This window comes from Nannobrachium achirus (assembly GCF_963921795.1).
Source record: "Nannobrachium achirus genome assembly, chromosome: 17".
Taxonomy (NCBI): Eukaryota; Metazoa; Chordata; class Actinopteri; order Myctophiformes; family Myctophidae; genus Nannobrachium; species Nannobrachium achirus.
In genome coordinates, this window is record NC_137824.1 from 39,489,167 (window position 1) to 39,503,365 (window position 14,199).

Below are 14,199 nucleotides of genomic sequence, written 5' to 3' on the forward strand. Positions count from 1 at the left end.
GTATTTTCAAAGCGAACGGTTGTAACTCAAATTTTGCTTCTGGGGGGTCCCTGGAACTACATATTTTGAGATGGGGGTCCGTGGCCAAATACATATCATTTTGGTGGTCCTTCACATGAAAGGTTTTGAGAACCACTGACATAGCAGTCTCTTGAGAACAGACTAACTGAGCTCCAGTTAAGTGAAAAGGACCTTTTCTTTGACGATGGCTGGCCAGATTGCTGACATAGAAACATAGGTTTTTTCCAAAAATCTTAGAAGGATTCAAAAGACGCTTATAGAATCGGGTCAAAATACTAATTTTCACGATTTTTCAAAAATAGCAGATCTACAAGCTCGCAGCGCGGCACTCGGTGCCGCGCTGTGAGCTTGTATATCTGCTATTTTTCAATAGTTAAAGCATAACACATTGCGTCATAATGTGTTCAGGCCTAAATGGGTTAACTGGCAGGACGACGGCACATGGGTGTTTGGGGGACAACAACCGATGTTTCTGGTCTCTTTATTTCTGGTTAGGGACGCCCTGGCTGGCTTGTTCACATCCCACATGAACTGCTTCTGGACCATGTACTGCTGCTGTGTCTGAGTGAAAAGGAGAGGACCGTCTGCTGACTTTTTATGACAAGGCCATAGGTAAATTTTTTATCTAGAGCAGAGATTGTCAACCTTTTTCATTGCCAAGGATCCCTAGTTGAGATGCATTAGGCCACGGATACCAATCTACGGACAACATTTTGCATTTTTATCATGAAAAGACAGACTAATAGTTTATTTATTTATTTTTATAGAGAGATGGGGAGTGACACGCAGCAAAGGCCGTTGGGATCGGGACTACATTGAGCCTACTTTCCCAGACCGCTAGGCCATCGGTCCAGGCCGCCTATAAATAGTTCTAATTCTTATCTATATCTTGTTTTAGCAAATCTCTTACGTTACACCAACATTGATCTTGTGACCCACTTTTGTTGTTATTAGTAAAGATCACCATTTCCGGCTTCCGGGAAGATGGCGGATGGAGTAACAGCCTGAAAAGCAAGCTCCCCGATAGTCGGAAAATAAACTATGCAAAACAACATGTAAGATAAAAACATTAAAAAAAAGTGTGTGGAAGAAGCTAGGGCGACTCTAGAACCGGTAAAAAACACATAGTGGTGCTTAAAAATAAGTATTTGAGAGAAATAAGAAGAAGCTAAGATGGCGACAGCCGAGCAAATGGCGGAGGTGATCAGAGGACTCGCTGACATCAAACAAAACATGGAAACTTTTAGACAAGAAGTGAGACAAGACTTTGTAAAGCTGAAAGAAGAAATAAGGAGAGAGAACCAAGAAGAAATAAGGATACTAAAAGAAGAAATGGACACGCAGCAACAGAAGGTGAGCGGAGAGATGGAGGAACGAAAAGCGGAGATAGCGGAGGTCCAAAGCCGAGTGTTAGCAACGGAGGAGTGGCAAGTAGAGGCGAGCGAGTCGGTAGAATACCTGGAGGATCGGGTGAGGAGACTACAAGAAAGGCTGCTGGACATGCAATCGCGGCAAATGAGAAACAATATAAGGCTGTTCAATTGTCCAGAAACAGCAGAAGACGGGTCAAACATGGTTGACTTCATAGAGCAACTGATGTGGGCTGAACTCGACCTACCAGAGGACACGGAGCTACAGATCATGCGAGCCCACCGAGCCCTGACGCGAAAACCTCGGGACGACGCGGCTCCCCCACGCTCGATCATTATCAACTTCCACAGATTTGATGTAAAAGAGTTGGTTCTCAGAAAGGCGTGGGCTAAGGAGATAAAGGTGGCCGGGAAGAGGCTCGGATGGGACCATGACTACCCACCAGAAGTGGTCAAACTTAGGAAGGAGTACGTGCCACTTAAACGGCTGTTAAAACAAGAAAAAATCACGTTTCAATCCCCATATACAAAGCTAAGAGTCCAGTGGGACGACGGAACGAAGGTGTATACGTCCGCGGCAGAAGCAGCGAGGGATATCCGAGCTAGAGGCTACAGGGAGAGGACAACTCCGCGGACGCGGGCACCAGAATCGACGGCGGGGGACGTGGAGGCGGCGCTGGGCGAGGAGACGACGCAGGATACGGAGAAGATGCAGGATGAGGAGGCGCAGCAAGAAACGGGAACGGAGATGACGGCTGACACGGCGATGGAGAAGGACAGACGAAGGAAGGAAAACGTGGAGAGATGGCAGCGTGTGTTTGAACAGTCAAAGAATTGGCACAGTGGCCCCCAGCTTGTGCGCCTGAGGACACCACCACCGCCGCCACCACCACCACCATCAACGACACCACCAACAACGCAGACACGGGTCGTAGACCCGGCGGCGGGGGACGTGGAGGTGTCGCTGGAGACGGGAGCAGAGACGACAGGCGAGGCGGCGATGGACGAGAGACGGAGGAAGGAGGAGGTAGAGAGATGGCAGCGAGTATTGAGGAAGAAGACGGGAGAGAAAAGTGGAACGGTGGAAAAAGTGAAAGAAAGAGACAAGAACAGATAAAAAAGTGAGTGCGGGCACCGCATGCTATGGGAAAGAAAGGACAAGGGGAATCTAGAGTTGCAATAGAAGCATATTTGAATGACAGACGGGACCGACGAGGGGATGTTTAGTTTAGGGGGATTGTGTAGTTTTTGATATGTTTGGTGTTTTTTTTACTCTTCTGTGTAGTTGGCTAGACGCTGGAAGGACCCAAGAGTAGGGAATATTTTCAGGTCTAGAGAGGGGGCCCTGTCCATGATGGGGACAAACCCCTCAGTTTAGTTAGAGAGGGTAGGGGGTAGTCGCCCCTAGGTGGAAGTCCTGTGTGTGTGTGTTTGTGTTAGTGTAGTAGTTTGTTTGTGAGTGCGTGTATGGCATGACATTTGGATGTTAACATTATATTGGACATAAACAGGTAGAACAGATGAGGGGAGATAAGTGAATAACTGATGGTTAATATTATGGGAATTATTTGAACAAAGGATGGTTAACAAGATGTGTATAGTGTCAATGAATGTAAATGTGATTAACTCTCCAGTATAAGGAGAAAGGGTGTAACGACGGACATGATGGTGGAAATGTTCTAATGAAAATGAAGATGGACTTGTGAAAAGGAAAAGAGAAAAAAAGGGAAAAAATAAGACAAAAAAGTAAAGCCTGTATATGAACAGTATGATGATGATTAATGTGAAGAGATGATGGATGCCATGGTGTATTTGTTTGTGTGAAAAAATCAATAAAAATTGAGTGAAAAAAAAAAAGATCACCATTTCCATCTATACTATAATTTTGCGAATGTCTGAGTGAGTGTCTGAGTGAGTGTCTGAAACAGCGTTTCTCCTCAGTGGCTGGAGCAATTGATCTGAAATCGCATCACCATAAGCATATGAACACACCTGACATAACTGTGAAGCCCGTTTGTCACTTTCACAAATCGTATGCTGTATATTAGCATTTTTATGGTGTATCTACTATCTATTCTGCATCTAGCATGAGGCACATCTATTCTGCATCTAGCTTGAGGCAAAATGTTTAACCAGCTCTGTGTGTGTGTGTGTGTGTGTGTGTGTGTGTGTGTGTGTGTGTGTGTGTGTGTGTGTGTGTGTGCAGGCAGGCGGGTGTGTGTGCAGGCGGGTGGGCGGGCGGGCTGGGGGGGGGGGGGAACAGTATCTCTGTAGCCATTAAACGAAACAGGTTTCTTACATTGATGCTCCTACATCATGCAAGCACCAGTTAAAGTTACTTTCCATCCCTCATATACTGTGTGCACAGTGCACATCCCATAACCCACACACTGCACATCATTTTGGAGCTCATATCTTTGAACGGGTAAGGGCTAGTTTGGCTAAACGATAGACCATCAGCATACTACGTATGAACCTAAGTAGTCAGCCTGTATTGTGCAGCATCAAATAAATAATTTCACTTTCACTCAAACACATCAATATGCACGCCCATGAGCAATGGCTAAGTACTGCGAAGCAGAAGCAATTGGGTACCGGTCCCTGAATGGTCAGAACTGAAATACCAATAAGCTCCTGGACAAATGGTGCTGCTACGGGTATTTGACAGTCAATTCATTCTAACAAAATGTAAAAGGAAAAAAAGAAGAAGGCTTTGCTGGGGTGGGCCGCTCTGGTATACTAACTGCTGTCTAGGTATATATAAGAGCCATTTTATCAAGTTTCTATTTCTATTTTCTGTCCAAGAAAACTGCAGCCTCCACAATCGATTAACTAGTGACAGCCTCCCTCTCGCTGTCCCTCCGGCCCCTGTGTGTTCACAGCACACTGTTCAGTAGCCAGTATGTTACATTAGAAGCCATGGACACAAATTGTGTTTTTAAAACAATTCTCCTTTTCTGCTTATTGTGTAATTATTCTCAGAGTTAATAGCTATAGCTCCAAGATAAATTGATCATCCCTTAGGCCAGTGGTTCTCAAACATTTCCATGACAAGGACCCCCAAATTGACACTTATTTGCCTGTGGACCCCCATTTGAAAAGATATGCCAGGGACCCCCATAAGAGGATTTTTACGGCTCTAGCAGTGATTCCCAACCCTTTTTAGTTTCAAGGAAGCCCAGTTTGACATGCATTAGGGCTACAAGACCCTGTTTAAGGGAATTTCTATCTCTGAGACCACCATTTTCATTGTAAAATGAATGTCAAGTTAACTGAAATGTACAAATGGAACCAAATGGACCACTTTTGCACACTCTCTAGTTACAGTACATACCCATAAGGGGTACCCATTTAGTTCCTAACTATCATTTAGCTGGGGACACCCTGGAACTCCCTCAAGGACCCCTGGGGGTCCCCGGACCCCACTTCGAGAACCATTATGCCTTAGGCTGAGGGACAATCACATTGTAACTGGCTAGCACAACTGCTGACATCTATGTGTGGACGTACCAAGCAATCAGCCCACCCATCAGAATCGGATAGTTTTCAGCTGTTCGCCCGTGATCCCGACCAGCTGGTCAGTCTCACAAATCCAATTCTGCGGCGGTCATATTTACACGCACGCGCAGCTGAGTGGTTCAATCGCTCAAACAGCAACAACATCATGTTGGTTGTCTGTGATTATGTTTTTTCAGTGGGAGCAGAAAGGCTGAATTGAACAGTCGAATTGCCCGGGCAACCACCGTTAAAACAAGGGAGAGGAATTTAATCAGCTCACGTGCGTTTAATTTGGTCAAATTTAATTTGGTCAAAGCTCCAGAGTTTGGGCTCTTGGCTTCTACACCCTTCGTTTACACTACGTAGAGCAGTGGTTCCCAAACGTTTTAGCTCGAGACTCAAAGGAGAAATTAGACGTTTTCCCGGGACCCAAACTAGTGAAAATATCTGCAAGCTCACAACGTGCTCACAACGTGTCGCTTGAGCTTATAGATCGGCTATTTTCACTACTTCTTAAGCATTTGTTTTCTAATTTATGGAATTTCTTGGATTTTTTGTTTATAATTCATGAATAGCTTTTTTTTGGGGGAATGTTTAAACATATATATTTTTAATAATAATAAAAAAAACTAAATGTAGGAAACAAAAAACAAAGGGACCCATAAAAAAATAAAGAAAAAGTAGTAACAGACCATTTATACCAGTAGTCCTCAAAGTGGGGTCCAGGGACTCTGTGGGTTCCTTTTGACCCTTACAAGTATGTAACTCTGACAGTATACAAATGAAACCAGTCCATTTGGTTTCATGTGTATACTGTCAGAGTTAAGGGGAGACCTTGACATTGTAAAGTTTGAGAACTACTGCTTTAGACCAAAATGCAGGTTTAAATGAAGACCCACCTTGACGTCGGGCACCTTCATGCGGGTGCCCTCCTTGCCCACGAAGATGTCGTCGATGTCCACCAGGACGTGGCGCTCCAGGGACAACGAGAGCCTCTTCCCCGTCAGGAAGGCCACAGCGTCCACAAACACCAGCTTGTGCAGCCAGAAGACCAGATTGTTGCCGAAAAGCACCCGCTGAATGCCGTCATGGAGGCCCAGGTCCTGCACCTGTGGTGGAAATTTATGTAAAAAATGATGTCTCCAAATCATTTTGGGGAGTCCCCAGATGATTAACTTAATGTTCCATGTTGTTTTCTCACTCACCAGTAAACAAACCAACATAACGTTTTAAGTTTATAGAGGGTATCTAAGCATTTCAAAGTGACAATTTAAGGACATTTTAATTCCTCTAAAATTACAAATTAAACATTGGCCAAATTGTCAAATATTAGGCTGAAATTGTGAAAATAGCTCATGTAGATCTGCCATTTTCACAATAGAACCATGTTATACAAAATGTAATGCCTCAACTCTTAGTGCTCGTCAGGGTGGGGGGGTCCCCAGTTAAAATATGATTATTTTGGGGGTCGCGGCCTGTAAAGACTGAGAACCACTGCACCAGACACACCTTCAGCTATTCTTGTGATGTTCTATATAAACAAGGGACTGGCCTGACAGTCCAGACGGACACTTGCATGTGTGTTACCTCAGAGAGCTCCGGAGACACTCTATTTGTTGTTAATAAATATATTGTTCATATTCACTCAATTCAAATTCTATACTGAAGCAGGATTCAACATTTCTACTACACACCACCGATGGCAGCAGGGCGGCGTTCTGCCCGATGGTCGCCACGCTGTCGGCAGACTGGGTCTTGGCCAGCAGCACGGGCTCGTACGTGGAGTGGTTGGACTGGAACACGGTCCAGTCGTCGCCCGGGAGCGGGCCCGGCAGGGGCTGCCCGGAGCGCGTGATGAAGAGCAGGGGCGACTTGGGGTTGACGGAGCAGTCCTTCAGGCCCAGGTTGGAGTGGAGGAAGAGGGGGAAACCCTTTAGTTGAGCGCTCAGCAGGCTGTTCTCGTTGGCCTGGTTGAAATGGACAAAAAACAGCAGGGTCAAAGTTAAAGCACGAGAGACGGACAAATTGAAAGAGACGGCCAGGCAGACATGAGGAGTAATATAGGCCACTGGTTCCCCAATCTGGCTAACCATCGTCAAACAAAAGGGAAAAAACGGCACCCTCTCTGTTCTGTTCCATCAGAGAGTCTGTTCTTGAGAGATTACTGGTTCCCAAACACTGGGCCCCTTTTATGGGTCCCTTAATTTTTGGTTCCCTAATTTATAATTACTAGAAGCTGGGCCGCCCGAAGGGCGGCCCAGCGTCTAGTCGGCGACCTGGCCAACTCGGAACAATGTAAATAGGGAATGAATGCCCCGCCCTTTAGGACCCGTTTTGACCATCTGTCTGCCTGTGTCCATTTATGCCCATATATGGAGATATCTGTATCTGTCTGTCTGTCTGTCTGTCGGCGTCCATTTTATGTCCATATATGGAGATCACTGCAGTTATAGTTCTGGGTCCATTTTATGCCCAGATATGGAGATATCTGTCTATCTGCGTCCATTTTATGCCCATATATGGAGTATCTGTCTGTGCCTCCAACTGTGTTGCAGACACAGTGCCGGTTCCCCCTTTAATGCAAACCTCATTATACCTGTTGTCATAGGACCCGTTTTGAACATCTGTTTGCCTGCGTCCATTTATGCCCATATATGGAGATATCTGTATCTGTCTGTCTGCGTCCATTTTATGCCCATATATGGAGATCTTTGACCATCTGTTTGCCTCTGTCCATTTATGTCCATATATGGAGATATCTGTATCTGTCTGTCTGCAATCCATTTTATGCCCATATATGAGGGCATTCATTTTATGCCCATATATGGAGAACGCACGTGCCCGTGGGACGAACGGTGTACGTGATGTCAGAGCCTTTTATGAAGTGATGTCACAATGAGTCAGAGCTTTTGCCGATTTCCTCCGGAACAGCCTGATGTCAACAATCAACCCCGCATAAGGAGATTCCGAACGTTTCGCGCCGGTTCGGGAAAACCGCGCGTCGGGTCGGGTCGAGACCCGGCACTGCACTCCGTGCCGCGGCGGGGAACGCGCGTGCCGAATCTGAAGCCGGTGGGATGAACGGTTCTCGAGATACGCGGATTACATACACGCAGACACGCAGAGACTTCTCGCATTTATAGATAGATTATTTATTTATTAATTATTATTTCAAAACATAAAAAAAAAAAAATATCCCCAAAAAGCTAAGATTTTCATGAATCAAAAAAAAATAAAATGATTTTAATTTCATTAGGGATGGACATCGGTATCGGCCAATATCAGAAATTGGCAGGTATCATATCAAACCGGCCAAATCTGTGATTGGCAGGTCACTGACATAAATATGCCAAAATCGGCCAATTGTATCTCTTGCACTGCACAGCATGATGCTCGGTCCTGTGAAGTAAACATTAGCAAGTAGCAGCCAGTCTACTTAGAGGCAGCCTACAGAATACAGATTGTGCCGATTACCTTTGCAATGTAAGGATATATTCCATAATCCTGTGTCAATGTCGTCTCCAAAAAGAAGGGGGGGAAAAAGCATGCGTCACCTGCTTTCCTCCTGCCTAGTCCAGACGGTCATATTAGACTGGATATTGTCTGTGATTTTGGATATTGTACTATTGTGATTGATTTGGCATTAGTGTTCTTCTAGCTTATTGGTACTCAAATTGAAGTATGTCTTGTAGGCCTACTTGGCCTGAAACAAAAGGGTATTGGAGCAACCCTATTTCCTAGTTCTTAGCTAAAGAAATCGGTATCGGAAAAATCGTTTTTGGCAGGTCAGACCTTCATAAAACCGGTGGATCGGTATCGGCCAAGAATTTTGCAATCGGTCCATCTCTAAATTTCATTAATAAATCATGAAAAATTCCATGTATTAGATAACAAAAGTCCAACAGCTCATCCGCACTGCCCGCGATGCGACACGAGCGATGAGATCTCATTAAAATACATTTGTTTCAATGAGGACTTCCTGACCTACCGCGAGCGACAACGTGTTGTGCCGCTACATCGTCCACCCCTCCTGTTTTCGCTTGCGGAGCCTCTATTTGAGCGAGGTTTCGCGGCGACGTTCATAGAGGTAAATGGCCATGTCCCGCCCCCCAAACACTTTATATTATTATTTATTTATTTGATTGGTTCAGGCTACGGCGCAACGCAATGGCCGACGCTCCGTATGCGGACAGTTTTTCGCAGCACATAGCATCGCTCGCGTGCAGTGCGGATGAGGTGTTAGAAGTAGCCGACGTACAAGCTCACAAAGCAGCGCAAAGTGGCGCGTTGCGAGCTTGTAGATCTGCCGTTTTCACTCGTTTGTGTCCCGGGCTAACGTCTTATTTCTATTTTTGGAGCTTTTAAAAAGTTTGGGGACCACTTATACAGGCAAGGCCACCCTCAAGAAAAGAACATCATCGTTGCACATTAGAGTGATGAAAGGCAGTGATGAGTTGCATTGGACGTAATTGACCAATTATGCACAAAAACAGCTTCTACCTGCTACACTCAATCTGCTCCGCTCCAAGTTTTCAGTCGCCGCGAATAACCCCCCCTGCTGTGTCCTCTGAAGATTCTCAGAGGGAGGATACAGTGATTATTCTTATCCAGACTTTCCCCCCCTTCCAAAGCCACTGCTCTCCAATTCTGTCACATCTCTGCAGGGGCGTCACACCACATTCTGGGCCCTGGGTACAAGGATTCACTGCGGGCCCCCCATGAATATTCTTCATAGGGGGAGGGGGTTTAACCCATTTAGACTGGGAACGCATTATTACGCAATATTTCGTGCTTTAACTATTGAAAAATAGCAGATCTACGAGCTCACAGCTGCAAGCTTGTAGATCTGCTATTTTTGAAAAGATTTGTGCCCCAAGTCCCCCATCTCAAAATATTTAGTTCCAGGGACCCTCCAGAAGCAAAATTTTAGTTACAAATGTTTGCTTAAAGAAAAAATATATTCAAAGATTTGCACACATTTTCAAAAATAGCAGATCTACAAGCTCGCAGCATGGCACTCGGTGCCGCGCTGTGAGCTTGTATATCTGCTGTTTTTCAATAGTTGAAGTATAAAATAACTAAGGTCCCTCCACCTTGGGCCCTAGTAACTCGGTCCCACTTCCCCCCCCCCTTATGACGCCCCTGCATCTCTGCATACTGGGACACACCAGTCTGCCGTGGCTATTGCATAATATTTCACTAGCATGACAGTGTGGGTGCCTGAGAAAACAGAGCATTATTAAGTTAACACTTTTGCCCACACTCTGAAGTGCCCACACGATGGCTATTGATTAAAAATCTCTCTTCACCCACTGTGATCTACAAACACTACCGGATAGTTGGTGGAGCCGAAACTGTGTGTCTTTGTCATGATTCCCAGATATGCCCACGTCTTAAATCCCATCAGCAGGACTCTGAACTTTACCTCCTCCCTTCCCCACCTCCCCACGTCTCCTTCTATATTCTCTCCATCTCTCACAGTTGGTGATTAAAACCGTGACCACCTGAAAACTGGCCTTGGGCAAGCCGGCTCGGCTGGGGATTACCGACAGGGAGGGAGAGAGAGAGAGAAAGAGAGAATAAAATGAACAGCCAGGGGGACTAATACCAGGGAGGAGAGAAAAAGAGACCGAGGTTGGGAGAGGAAAAAGAAAGGAGAACAGGCCAGAATGAGAAAGGGCAGGGAAAGAAACTAGATATAGAGAGAGAGAACATGAGAGAAGAGGGAGAAGCAGGCAAGTATTTCCAACCTTGTGAGTCCTGTCTCCAGTGGTTCCCAAACTTTTCAGCTCGTGACCCAAAATAGAGATTAGAGTTTGCCCGGTTCCCAAACTAGTGAAAACAGATCACTTGCAAATCGGCTATTTTCACTACCTCTTAAACATTTGTTTTCTAATTTATGGAATTTCTTGAATTTAAATTGTATTTATTAATGACATTACTTAGAAAAATCATTGCTTTTTTTTATTCATGGAAATCTTTCAGCTTTTGGGAGAATTCTTTTTTATTTATTTTTTTGAAATAATTAAAAACTAAATATAGGAAACAAAAACATTAAGGGACCTAATGCAAACGTGACCCACAAATGGGTCCCAACCCACTGTTTGGGAAGCAGTGCCTAAAGACCTGTCCATAGTACCTCTGAAACCGAACTTTTGTTCGGTGAGTTACGACTTTCTGACGTGTACATTTCCAAACTCAAATTCGGTCTAATGCTTTTCAGAAGTCGCGAGTGACGTCATTTTGTAGCCAAAACGGACCTTTCAGACGAAAAGTTCGGTTTCAGAGATACTATTGGACAGGCCTTTAGAGACATACAGTATGAGGCAGCTGGACAGTGCAGACAGTGTGAGTAGAGTAGGAATAGTGGGGGTGTGTGTTATCCTAACCTTGAAGAAGCCGATGATTCCTACTCCATACTCCACACAGTATTTGTCCAGCAGCTCTCGGTTCCAGGCGTCCAGGTTGACATACTTCAGAATGTTCTCGTAAATCACCAGGGTAAAGCGTCCCCGCTCCTTGTCCGTGAGCGTGGGCATGTCCCCCTTTCCCGGAGAGATCTCTGTCCGGTAGCGAAACCTACTCGACTCCAGGATGGCCACGATCTCCTGGCCCAGCTGAGAGTACTGGCTCTCCACAAACACCAGCACCACGGGGTCCGTCCTCGCCCCTCCCGGGTCCGCCCCTCCCGGCCCCCCACCGGGAACGCTCCGCAGCGGGAGCAGCCGCGACGGCGTCACCCGGGGGTCGTCCGAGTCGGCCGAGGCGCCGTCGGCGCCCGAGACGCCGCCGCCCGAGGGCTCCAGCTCCCGCTTGACGCCATACAGGAAGTAGGCGGAGACAAAGACGCTGACGGCGCAGAAGAGGAACAGCAGCAGGAGGGAGGTCTGCAGGGGTAGAAGGCGGACCAGCCGACGAAGGCGCGTCATGCATCCCAGCATCGTATCGCGCCGCCCCGCCCCGCCGGCCTAGCAACACGCCCCCCCCTTGGTAAAACACACAGTCTTCTCTGGGGGCTGGAAGGTCGATGAGCAGCAGGAACTCACCACGCGCTCAGGCGTCTGGCTCTGGAGATGAACGCACAGGGTGCAGCAGCTACTGGGGAAAGAAAAGAGATGGTCTTCTCACGTTGGCTCTCCTTCATATCGTCGGGCTGATTATGTCACCATGGCAGAGAAGGAGAGGGGCCTCGATGTCCACTGGAGCACAACGATGATTATGAGGAAGGGAAGGGCGGTCACTCCGTCGAGCGTCCGTCACACCGACCGACCGACTGCATCCCAGCTAGGAGTTCTCTCTGCGCTCTTGATTGGAGGATGGCCTCTGGGGGAGAAAGTGATGACGCCACAGGTCATCTCAGCACCATTCTCCTCTGGACAGAAACTGCTCACCTACAGCGACACAAAGAGAAAAATACAGTACATGAAATAAAACAATAGAGTTTAAGAACCTCAGCATTATGTTTTAGATGTGGCATAGAAGAGGGCTCCTTTTTACATTGTACATGGCAATGTATTAAGTTATAACATTCTGGTATGATATCTGTGACTTTACACTGGCTGAAATGATAGACGCTCCCTTCCTGTTAGATCCTGAAGTTCACCACCATCAGTGCAAATCTAAGAAAACACAAAATAAAATGTATCGAGGTGTCCTCATTGCGAGATGGTTCTCAGAAATGAACAGTTGTGTTCCTCTTGAGAAGATTTGGCAATCTTATTTAGATTATATGGAAACATTGTCATTACCTGTGTCAGAGATGTTATAAGTTATTTACAGCTACCTTGGTCTGGGTCTGTTATTTCTTGAAGCTACTTAATTTCTATACAGTATATTTGTCTCTTCTTGTTTCTTTTATTTTCTTTAATGTACTATTATTTTGTGTTATGTGTACTTTTGTGAAAATCTTTAAATAAAAACAAAATATTAAACAACGAAAAAAGAACCTCAGCATTAACCATACAGTACAGTATATGTTGTGCAGGGTTCTGGGAGGTGTACATGTAAATGCAATGTAATTGGTACAATACAATCATTTCAAAAGTGAACTTTTGTCCTGGAAAGTCCTTGGATTCATCTATACAAGCTGTCAGAGCTGCCAGTTCCTCTTTTTTTTATGTTTTACTAGGTTTTTTAAATTTCCACAGAAGTAGGATGTCAACCAAAACATTAAATACCAGTTCCTGATACAGTTTTTGATTACACTGGTATTGGACGATGTGCTCCAATCTGTAACCGCTCTTGTCCCAACCTGGTGTCCATAGTCGGAGTACTCTTGGAATGTCTTATTAGAACAAAGAAATTATATCTGACCTAGAAGCTTGCAATGCATCGTGACACATTATGAGCTTGTAGATAGTCTTTTAGAATAGGGCTTGTTAAAGAATATGTTCAGTTTGTGTGCATTTTCTATGTACGTGTTTGCTTGCTCATTGTACAAATAAAGTTAAAATTTCTCAAGTAGAAATATTTATTATACAAATATCAGTCAAAACATCAGCAATCATTGGTCTAGGTAGGACCATTGGGATCGGGCTCTAGTCTGCATCCATAGCCGCCGCTGCCGCCACGCACGCACGCACGCACGCACGCACGCACGCACGCACGCACGCACGCACACACGCACCACACAATCAACTGGCACAATGAGAGTGACAACAATGCCCTGAGGCGAGCCAATTCTCTGATTCGGTACAGCGGGACTCTGTGACTGCATGTAAAGTGAAGCCATCACCCACAGGGACTTGCATTCCATTTCCTCCTAAACCTCAAAATGGAAATTGAAAGGAGGGGGGAAAGGAGAAAAAAAAATAAGCCAAACATACAAAAATAAGAAAGGGGCACACCGAGGAATGAATCTCTCTCCACCAGACCAGGTGGCCTAACCAGGACTGTGAGAGGCCGCATGTGACATTGGGCAAAAAAAGCGTATGTTGTTTGATGCATGCACTTGCAAAGTGGAGTGGGTAAAATCACTGGGTATGATGGCAGGATTACACTTAGGACTACTAGAATCTGTACTACTGTAGGCGCAGGCATACATGTGTGGAGATACAAACAAAAGGGAAATAATGTACAACTCACAACACGGTGCATCGCTACGTGCTGATCTTGTAGATCTGCTATTTTTGAAAGATCATGAACATTTGTGCAAATTTTTGAATATATATATATTTTTAAATGAAACATTTTTAACTCCTTTGGGGTCCCTGAAACAAAACATTTTGGGATAAGGGTCCGCGGCCAAATACATATAATTATAGGGGTCCTCGACATGAACAAGTTTGAGCAGCACTGACAGAGAAACCTA

General features: G+C 45.5%; 1 protein-coding gene across 1 annotated transcript in view; it reads right to left on the reverse strand.

Moving 5' to 3' along the window:
* Positions 1-14,199, reverse strand: part of LOC308302167 (bifunctional heparan sulfate N-deacetylase/N-sulfotransferase 1-like) — a 79,691-nt gene that overhangs the window by 17,544 nt on the left and 47,948 nt on the right. Inside the window, exons 2-4 of the mRNA XM_080746394.1 lie at positions 11,279-12,280; positions 6,584-6,856; positions 5,789-5,998 (exon numbers count right to left, since the gene is read on the reverse strand). Coding sequence (XP_080602520.1) covers positions 5,789-5,998; positions 6,584-6,856; positions 11,279-11,830 — 1,035 coding nt within the window. The 5' untranslated portion in view covers positions 11,831-12,280. The remainder of the gene's footprint in view (positions 1-5,788; positions 5,999-6,583; positions 6,857-11,278; positions 12,281-14,199) is intronic.